The sequence below is a fragment of the Capricornis sumatraensis genome, chromosome 18 (genome assembly GCF_032405125.1).
Source record: "Capricornis sumatraensis isolate serow.1 chromosome 18, serow.2, whole genome shotgun sequence".
Taxonomy (NCBI): domain Eukaryota; kingdom Metazoa; phylum Chordata; class Mammalia; order Artiodactyla; family Bovidae; genus Capricornis; species Capricornis sumatraensis.
Genome location: NC_091086.1, coordinates 27,186,052 through 27,196,949, shown reverse-complemented (window position 1 = coordinate 27,196,949; position 10,898 = coordinate 27,186,052). Strand labels below are relative to the sequence as shown.

Below are 10,898 nucleotides of genomic sequence, written 5' to 3'. Positions count from 1 at the left end.
CAGATATTCCTTTAGCCTCTACTTGAGTTCTTGGATATCACTGTGAAAAATGATTATTTGGGCTCCAAACTCTTCACAGAGAAGGTAAACATTTTTTAAGAGCTGAAATGGGAAGAAAGTCCAGACTAAATAAATGCCCCAAGATGCCAATTAAAGGTAAATACTGGGAATCAATCTCTAAAATTGGAATACAATTCTTGATACTAAATTCAGCCAAGAGTGATCTCTAATGTTTGATTTAGTCAGAATCTTCTTACCCAACTGAGTAATTTAAAATGGCATCATATCACCAAATCTCTGGTGCTAGGGGCACCATCAACTTCTTTCTTTCTTTTTTCTTTTTTTTTCAACTTCTTTCTATCAGCATATTTAAAGTTCTCCTCCACCAGATGTACTTCTGGATCAATGGTAACTGATAAAGCAAGAAATGCTACTATGTGTTATGTGGCTGTCCTTTAAGGAAGAGTCACTGCTACACTTAAAATCACTTCTCAGGAATATTCTTCATACAGTTCTTAATCCCATGGTGAAATCATAGAAACAAAAGAGCGTTCATTGTATTGGTGTTCATTAATATATTCTACTAATATTGTTAAAAACTAGCTAGCCATTAACTTTTCTTTGTAAATCAAAAGTAAAAGCTAGTCATTATATACGACCTCATGGCAGAAAAGAATGCTAACTCTAACCTGACTACCTGTTCTTTGCATCCATCAGAATGGTGGTGATACATTTGGTAAGACCCCACGTAGTAAATGTGGACAGAGGTTCAAACACACACTGCATAATGAAGCAGCACAAGGGGGGAAAGGTTTTCTTACTATAACTGACTGTGAAAACAATAAAAATGAGCATGAAATGTGTGGGTTATTACAAAGACATGCATTTGTGAAATGAGGGTCTACCACCACAGCAAAAAGTTATCAGAAGACACTGAGTAGGAAAATATCTAAAAAAGACTGACCATTTTAGCTACTGGGTATTTATATATCTCTCATTTGCTTCAGATAATACCAACTGATGACTGAGTGTCCATGAGGCTTGAGATACATTAGACAGAACACACATCAGAGTATTATGGAACACGTGTTCACTTTGCACACAGTGAAGAGAAATGTCAGTGGGGAGCAACTCTGCGTGTCTGAATAGACCAAAATGAAAAGCCAGTAAATGAAGACCTACAAAAAGGATTTCCTGCAACATAAAGTCAATTTTTGTTTTTAAAATATGGAAGTCATTGGTATATAAAACAATGGGTCACTACAAATCAGTTAATTGCTATGAAGTCTAAGGTGCAAGTAAAATTTGTAAATTAGGTTTATCCAGTGTAGCACAGATTTGTACTGAAAACTTGCAAGTTACTCCTTAGAAAAAAATAACCAGTGGCAGATGAAGTTCTGAACGTAGTTTTTTAAATATAATACCTCAATACATTTAATAATAAAAGTAAGCTCTACAAAAAATCTGTTTTACATATCATACAAAATGTAGAGGTCAGTGCAGCTCACCGAACCACACTATTCAGTCAGGTATCAGGAAGACTTGAAATTAGAAAATTATGCAATTTCTGTGGCTCATCTTTTTCCTGGTAACAGCTTGACACTGTGTCCTGTTCCTGACCCATTCGTTGCTTCACCCATCTGTTCACTGCATCCATGTAATAATGCCTTCTTTCTGCTGAAAATATTGCAAACAAAAAGAAAAAATAAAGAACCCCAAATCATCTTAACTTTGGGGCTGCCCAATGAGCCACACTCCCTAGAAAACACTTAAGCGTTGATTTTTCTCGGCTTCTTCAGCGTGATGGAGCCGCAGACCTGTGACAATGCTGTCCATGAAGATGTCCCTCTCATTCTGATGACATGGAGGTGAAAAAACTGGTGACGATATTCCTGAGCGCCAGACTAAGTCATCAAGGTCAGTTTTGTTCCACAAACATCCTGGCAGATGACAGTGAGGTGTGACCGTGGTTGTGGCATGTGACATGCACTTTGGAAACAACGTTTCTACTTGAAAAAACAAAAGACACACACGAAAGGCATGGGCGTCTGGGCCCTGTTACGTGCCCGGGGAGGGCTCCCCGGCGACGCAGGCCTCGGGCTGGGCCCCCTCCCCGCCCGCCGCGGCCTCCTCATCCACCTGCTCATCCAGGGGGGTCTCGGTGGCCTCCGAGTCCTGAGTGCACAGCGTCTGGCAGTCGCTGCAGCTAGTGTCTTCCTCGACTTGACTCCCACTGTCCTTCTCGGTGTCGGACTCGCCGTCTTCCTCTAAAGTCAGTTCAAACTGGAACTTCTCTGTCTGACCCTGCCTGCCCTCCTCCTGGTCATCGGGCGCCGGGGAGGGGCTCTGAGGAATTGTGCTCTGGTACCACTCGCGGTTGTCCTCCAAAGTGTCCAAAATGTCCTGGGCGTCAGGATGGACCAGGTCTGCCCACGTCTCCCACAGAGGATGAACGATATAGTCTATGAAGCCCACCTGGTTAAAAAAAAATATCCGCTGTGAGTACAGGATTAAGAAACAATGGAAAAGGTTAAAGAGACCCAAATGTATTCAATTTATATACTGAATTAAATTTTTATATATGATATATAGAATTTACATAAAATATATAAATGTAATATGCTTTACAAATATAATACTGAAGACTATTAACCTTAGTCTGGTAAAACAGTCACTATTTTAGGTAGCAGACTGTATGACAATGTTGTTACGAGCTGCAGAAAACAATAGCTTTTAGAATGCTGAGTCCAAGAGCAAGTTTCTGATGTAAAAAAACCTCTGCTTCTTTACCTTGCTTGGCTTGAGGCTTGGACTTGATTTTAGAATAGTCCATTTATAGGTGGATCCAGATAAACCGAAATAATGCCATGTATTCCATATGGATTCAAAGAACCTTATTCATTTATGAGAAGAGATAGTTGAAATAATTCTACACATATGAATATACTATATGAATCGAGTTACGATGAATAAATATACTGTTCTATGAATAGATATAAGACCATACAGATATACATCCTAAGAATCAAAGAATTTTGAGGCTTGCAAACACGAAGTGGGAATTGAGCTTGTCAGAAAGGAAGTAATTAAGATCACCCAATAAAAGACTGAACAAGGTGCAAACAAAGCAAGCAAAGTGTAGCTGTGTTCTCTCTGAAAGCTTAAGGCATCACCTGTGATTTTTCCACAGATGCGTTGTGCTTGTCACACATGGGGCTTATCTCCATGCCCCGCTCCCTCTCTCGGTCCCCTTGGCGGAAGAACTCCTCCATGATGCGGTCCGTCCACTGGCGGTACAGCTGGAGAGGCTTGGTTGGGTTGCTCAGGTCGGCACAATGCACCATGTTCTGAAGGACCTAAAACAAACCAGTGCATGCTCTGTTTAGCACCCGTTCCTTTTTTTTTAAACTAGAAATTCACATCAGGTGACTGTGACACTTAAAAATACATGTTGTGTAAGAGTCGTTCCAGACGGCTTGACCATGATGTGTCTGTGTGTGGTTCACACTTGTATTAATAGTCCCAAAGTATGCCACTTCTACCGCATCTAGGTATCATGAGAAAAACTGTTTACATGCTCAGTTCATTAAATTCAGAGCTGCTTAAGTGGTTGGTTTTGTGGGATATTATTTTTTCCTAATGCACTTCCACTTGCAAAGGCCAATAGGATTTTGTCTGGTTAATTCTCAAGATGAAGACTCTGGATAAAAATCCTGCTTATAACTACCAAAATTATAAGCTGGGAGAAAGGAGACATAAATCCTATCTAAGCTAGACACACAGACACGAGTGTGTACACACAGACACATAACAAAGTCAAATGCTTTACCTGGATCCTATCAGAATAATTATCAAGAAGAAGAACTCCAGAACTCGTCACTTTCTTAGTTTCAACCATAGTTTTCAAATCGGCCAGTAGATTCATGTGCTTTGACATGTCTGTGGCAAGTACCTTAAAAGACAAACAGTGTTTTAATAAGTAAAACATGCCCAGAGGAAAAAGTCATAATTTGCACATGAAAATATCATGGAGAACATGAGAAGAAATGGAGAACAATTCTGTCATCTAATAGCCCTGTGCAGGAATCCTTCACTACTTCTTGGGCCAGAATCTACTCCTCTTTGCTGTCAAGTTTCCTGGAAGCTCAGATAAATGTGCACAATATACAGAAACATTAATCACTAGCAGTCACTCTCATGGAGATAAAAAGGGCTATTTCTCTGGATAAGACATCATCACATTTTGAAGTTTTTTTATTTCTTGGACTAGAAGGTGGTTACTGGCCTACAATGGAATGATTCACAGGTTGCTTACAGAATACTTTAGGAACAATATTCTGGTTAATTTTCTGCTTATCTAAGACATGTAATGTCTCCATTTCTCTGTATGTACAAAGCTGAACAGATAAAGTTTCTGATAACCAGAGATTTCCCTGTGTCTCATGAAAAATGCATAGAGAAAAGACGAATGTCACGGATGTTTCTGCATGGCACTTCTGCTGACAAGAGGTTTTTTCATTATTCTTAACTCCAGACTGTTAGCAGCAGAGCATCACTGCCAGCAGCAAGGCCAGCAGAAAGGGCAGCAATATCTTGAAATGTATAAGAAACATTTATTTGATTGTCATCTCTTTCTTTTTTTTAAAAAAATCATAGATCACAGTTTTCTCTTTTGCTTTTTATCAGTTACTCACAATGTCAATGACCATCTTCCTTAATGACTGCCTTTGCTTTTTGGTCAAATTCTGGAAAATGTCACAGTTTTCCTCCTGAAGCAACTTAAAGCCCACGGCCAAATGATGGTTCTCCAGGACAGAAGAATCATTGTACATCAAGGCAAGTTCAGAGTCTTGAAAGAAAGACAAGAGGTAGAAGGTCAGCAAAGCCATTTATGCTAAGTTCATCTTATTTTTCATATTCTGAGATATCTGGGGTTTTAGGAAGCAGTTTCTCCTAAATGTTTCTACTTGCATTCCCATGACATGAAAACACCTAGAAGAGAGTCTATGAGTTAGTGTAACCATGGAAGAGCCCTAGAATCTTGAGAGTGGACTTAAGGCTATTGGCACGTGACAAGTCAGTTCACACTGAGGCTTCGGCTTCTTCTGTTCTAAAGGGAAAGAAGAGTTAGGTGAGGTTATCCTGAACCTCCTCTCCGGATCTGCTAGAGGCAGCTCCATAAACTCAGCAGTAGAAAGCAACATTCCTAACATCTGTAACACATCCAGATGTTGTATTCCTGATAAAGGTGGACTATCCAATCTTTTATGTAAAGATCATGTGCCTTAGGGTATTTGTACTCCAAGAGGGTACAAGACCAGCTTGGAACATACAAACAATATCAGGGTCTGTTCATGCTTGTACTTGTTTTGTTCATAGGATAGCTTTGTTCATTTTTCCATTTCCTTGTCCAAGTGTCTCAGCAGTCACTATAAACATGTATGCACACCGAGAGTTTCACACGGAGCCGGCTTTGAAGCTGTCTACATAACTTCAAGGTGAAGATTCGGCTGCTTCCCCATGACTGTCCTGGACCTGTTGTTTTTTTTTTTTTTCAATGAGAAATCCCACCTCTTTCCTAGTTCCTATAAATAGCAGACTCAGATCTATTAAAGTAGTCTTTTAAAAAAAAATGGTGCTTTACCTTGTTTCCACTTAAGTCACTGTAAAAACTAAAACATGTGTTGGATCTTTCTTCTGACTTGTGTGGAGAATATATATTATTTTCTAAGGAAGAAATACTCAACACTGCTCAGTGACTCTTTTAAAGAAGCTAGGAAGGAGACGTGAGATTCAAGACACACTTTGGCTGAGATCCTATGATTTTACATTTATACAGAAAAATAGCATGCTATATATAAGCTACAAATATAGTGATGGAAAGCTTTTTTATCAATGAGATCAGTGAAGTAGAGTGTGTACTATCACCAGGTCTAGCTCGACCTTCATATAGTGAAATGTCCCTGCTCTTGAACCTCAAAAGCCATATGATTTGAATAGATGACTAATGTGTTCAAATGTGTGAAGAAACCTTTCTCCCCCACACCTAGACAGATTTGCTAGAAACAGAAATTGTACTCATTTTCCAAGTAAAATTTAATGCTATATATATTCTGACACTGCTTTATTGTTTCAGAAAATAATGCTTTAAAAATATTTATCTTTTTAAAGATAAATATTCTCTAATGTGCCGGGAGAAATATCAATAACCTCAGATATCCAGATGACACCACCCTTATGGCAGGAACTAAAGAGGAAGAGGAACTAAAAAGCCTCTTGATGAAAGTGAAAGAGGAGAGTGAAAAAGTTGGCTTAAAGCTCAACATTCAGAAAACGAAGACCATGGCATCCGGTCCCATCACTTCACGGCAAATAGATGGGGAAACAGTGGACACAGTGTCAGACTTTATTTTGTTGGGCTCCAAAATCACTGCAGATGGTGACTGCAGCCATGAAATTAAAAGACGCTTACTCCTTGGAAGAAAAGTTATGACCAACCTAGACAGCATATTCAAAAGCAGAGACATTACTTTGCCGACTAAGGTCCGTCTAGTCAAGGCTATGGTTTTTCCAGTGGTCATGTATGGATGTGAGAGTTGGACTGTGAAGAAGGCTGAGCACTGAAGAATTGATGCTTTTGAACTGTGGTGTTGGAGAAGACTCTTGAGAGTCCCTTGGACTGCAAGGAGATCCAACCAGTCCATTCTGAAGGAGATCAGCCCTGGGATTTCTTTGGAAGGAATGATGCTAAAGCTGAAAACTCCAGTACTTTGGCCACCTCATGCGAAGAGTTGACTCATTGGAAAAGACTCTGATGCTGGGAGGGATTTGGGGCAGGAGGAGAAGGGGACGACAGAGGATGAGATGGCTGGATGGCATCACTGACTTGATGGACGTGAGTCTGAGTGAACTCCGGGAGTTGGTGATGGACAGGGAGGCCTGGCGTGCTGCGATGCATGGGGTCGCAAAGAGTCGGACACGACTGACTGAGCGACTGAACTGAACTGAACTGAATGTGCTCTATTCAACACATTATGATGCTCATTACATTTTATAGATTTATTTACATAGTATTGTCCTTGAAAAAGATTTATGCAGCCTCTTACCTGGAATTTCAACTTCCTTACATCCTATTCAGAATCTCTCACTCCTCTAAATCATTTATAAAAGCTTAAAGCCTCTGCCAGGTAGAAATGATCGCTCTGTTTTCACAACCTTCAGCATGTTTACAAGGAGTGTATGTGTCATTAATATCAAATCACTTGGTGCCTAAAACTAACACAACTGGAATGGTTAATGAAAACTACCACCACAACTGAGAAGCAGAGGGGTATTTGGCCTGGGAATCAGCCAGGTGAGCCCAAGTGCCCTTCGCCCTGGTGAGCCATGCAGTCTCCTTAAAATTGGACAGGTGACCTCCCATCTATGGGAGGTCTGATCTGATGATTAGAAGTCTTTATTACAAGAAACACAGGTTCAACCTTTAGCTTTGGACAAGATGGCAGCCCCAGCTCCAGGCTAGGAGCTGAGAGTGTGCTAGTTTGAGCCACTCAACCCATCCACAAAAGAAAGAGAAAACACAAATTTAAGGTCTATAAAAAGAGTTTACTGTAAACTAAAAATAATCACATAATTCTGATAGAGTATTTCATACAGCTGTTTATTATAAGTTTGCAGTTATTAGTGGGACTCCTTTTAAAGCATGTTGTGAAAACTAAAACTTAACTTGTGTTAGAGGCTACTAAGCCTCTTCTGAGTTCTGAAATAAAATGCTTTCTGGCTTGATCTTCCCGACCCAGGGATCGAAAGAACCCGGGTCTCCTGTATTGCAGGCAGATTCTTCACCGTCTGAGCCACCAGGGAAGCCCAATTAAAAGCTAACTACGGCAATAATTCTCATAATGCCCTGGGGCAACTTTCATCTACCAGATGTTACTGATTCATTCTCTCAGGCATTACACAGCCCTATCTCACCCCACCCTCAAGAAAATATCAGCAATCCAAAGCTGGCCTGGGAACTGCTGACTGTCCTGTGTGGCTGAGACCCCACAGAAAGGAGATGTGCACAACATCACTGACTAACAAACTGCCTCCAGAAGCACAGTCTATAATCCTTCTACCTCAGGCAGGTCGTCAGTAAAACGACCTTGGCCACTGTCCTGTGTGTATAATTACCCCCTACGTGTCTCCATTATTTATTCTCAGTTGTCTCAAACTTTAAAGGGCATGAGATTCATCTGTGGACTGAGGCTTTGCTAGCTTAAACTGCAGACTCCACGGGTACCCTGCTGCCAGCCTAGGCCCATCTGTCCTTAGAGGGTCCATAATAAAGAATAATAGAGTTGGTCCTCATTTTTCCTGAAAAATTTAACAGAATACTTGGAAGACAGTGACTTTATTATCGGTTGTTTTAATTTGTTCTCAATTCTTAATTCTAATGTTATAATATGGGAAGATACAATATTAAGTATAATAGGATGCAAATAAAACACTTAAGTCTGAATATTGGTGTTATTAATTTAAAGAAAAAAGCCTACCTTTCTTAATGGCAAGAGTTAAGACAAAATTTATATGTATTTGTTAAAAATATCAAGATACACCTAAGAAGCAAAATAATGAATCAGTCCAGGATAACAAAAAATTGCCAGTGTACATTTTACTATATGACTTTCCTGTTCTAATAGAAAGGACACAATCAACCCTAACCTAGGAGACAATGTAAACTCATGTGTTGATATACAGTAATGTTTCATTGACTCCTGAAAGCACCCTATTACAGGTTCTCAAAAGGTAGCTAAGACATGAAATGCACTGACTATCCTCCATTTTTGGAAACCTATGACTTTCCCAATTCTCCTACACATGAGTGAGTCACCAAAGTGCATTTTGTTATAGGGTAGTCCAGAGGCTATACAAATATATAAATAAGCCAAAAGATCTGAATCTCTCAAAGCAAGCCTATATTTAAACTTCCCCTTTAAATCTGGCTGCACCAAAGTATTGGGAATGAATGGTGAAGGAACAGACGCTATAGGAGCTAGACTGCTATGGGGCAGGAAAAGGCTGTTTTCCACAACTCACAGTAAAAAGCAAAGACAGATTCTTAATAGACAGGAAAAAATAAGAGCTTTTTATTTTATTTTTTCACATACAAAAGTGACTTTTATAACATTAATCTACTGTGGTGGGAGGGAATTATATAATGGTACATTTAAATTATTTACCAATTAACTTCAAGTATAGAAAGAATGGGCTTCCCTGGTAGCTCAGCTGGTAAAGAAACCACCTGCAATGCAGGAGACCCTGGTTCAATTCCTGGGTTAGGCTGGAGAATCCCCATGGACAGAGAAGCCTGGCGGGTCCCAGTCCATGGGGGTCACAAAGAGTCAGACACGGACTGAGTGACTAAGAGCACAGAAAGAACAGAATTTCTGTAAAACAATCTCTTTGCCAAAAGCCTCACCCAAATGCTACTAATATTCCCTACAGGAGTTTGCAGTGCAACTGTGTGTCAAGAGGTGTCCCACACTGAACAGTCTCTTCTGTGCGTTCTTTCCAAATCCACTGATGACTTATTTTGCAAAATGTCACCAGTGAGAAAAAAGCAATGGTTAAAACATATTAAAAGAAAAAAAGAAACAGTATGTCAAAACAGAACCTCATACTGCCCTCAGCATGAGATGTAAAAAGGAAAGAAGAGGAAAGAACGTGGTGGAGAGGGAAAGGAGTTACAGCCTCTGAAGAGGATTATGTGACAACCTACATAAAATGAGGAATTTAACATTTATCCTGATAACTTCTTTTATTTAAAACTCTGAGGGTAGGATTTCCCTGGTGGTGCAGTGGTTAAGAATCCACCTACCAATGCAAGGGACATGGGTTCAATCCCTGGTCAGCGAACTAAGATCACACATGCCACAGGGCAACTAAACCTGCATGCCGCAACTAGAGAGACCACATGCCACAACCAGAGAAAGCTGGTGAGCTGCAACAAAGACCCAGCACAGCTCCCCGCCAAAAAGACTTTAGGAGTAATATACCTAAATCTTTCTGCAAACTTTCACTTTCAATTGCTCTGTCTACTAATGTGGTAATATAGTATTTCAAGAGAAGCACTGGAATGCATGTTTTTTCAAACATCATATGCCTCATGGGCTAGAAGAATACTTTTTTAGAGCTATTATAACATTAATGTGCAGTCACTGAAATGCATATATACACATCTCAAAAGAACATGACTCTGGAAACACCCTACACTTATAAAAACGCTCAGTCACTCTAAAATGTAAAAAGGAAAATTTTTTCTGCAAAAATGAAGAAGTTTCACTTCACTTACTTGTATTGATCAGAAACTGATTGGACACACCAGGATGATCAACGTCATGGATTGCACTGGCAAAAATTGCTGCAAGAATCTCCAAATCTGTAAACACAGCCTGAAAGAACCCAGACAGTGTTAGATAATGTTACTATTCTATAGTAATATAAATTAAAGGTGCATAGGAATGGGAAATTCCTTCCCAGACTCTGATGGAAAATAAAATGAAGCTTCAAAATATATTATCATCATGTTTCAGGATGGGAGACTTTCAGAAAATGAGCTCCTCATGGCCTTTTTAAATGTAATCTTGGAGGAAATATTTTATCTGATTTTATTATAATTCAAGATCACACCTTTTCCAAGGTTATATTTTAAAAATATTTAAAAAGTATATCTGCCAATATTTTATAGAAAATAATAACTTATTTTAAAAGTATTTAAGATGTTCAAGGATATTCTGAAAATGTACATAAAATTAATGACACAAGCAATTATTTTCTTCCATTCAAAACAGGGACTCTCAATCTCAGAGAAACCAACATCTGCAGTCAGATAAGTCCTTGTTGTGCAGATTAAG

General features: G+C 39.4%; 1 protein-coding gene across 5 annotated transcripts in view; it reads right to left on the bottom strand.

Annotated features, from left to right (window-relative positions):
• Window positions 1–2,058: 2,058 nt before the first annotated feature.
• Window positions 2,059–10,898, bottom strand: part of PDE4D (phosphodiesterase 4D) — a 972,033-nt gene continuing 963,193 nt past the window's right edge. For all 5 annotated transcript variants that reach the window (XM_068990575.1, XM_068990576.1, XM_068990577.1 and 2 more), the window contains 5 exons: window positions 10,337–10,436; window positions 4,695–4,849; window positions 3,830–3,952; window positions 3,174–3,356; window positions 2,059–2,475 (listed from right to left, as the gene is read on the bottom strand). In XM_068990575.1, coding sequence (XP_068846676.1) covers window positions 2,059–2,475; window positions 3,174–3,356; window positions 3,830–3,952; window positions 4,695–4,849; window positions 10,337–10,436 — 978 coding nt within the window. The remainder of the gene's footprint in view (window positions 2,476–3,173; window positions 3,357–3,829; window positions 3,953–4,694; window positions 4,850–10,336; window positions 10,437–10,898) is intronic.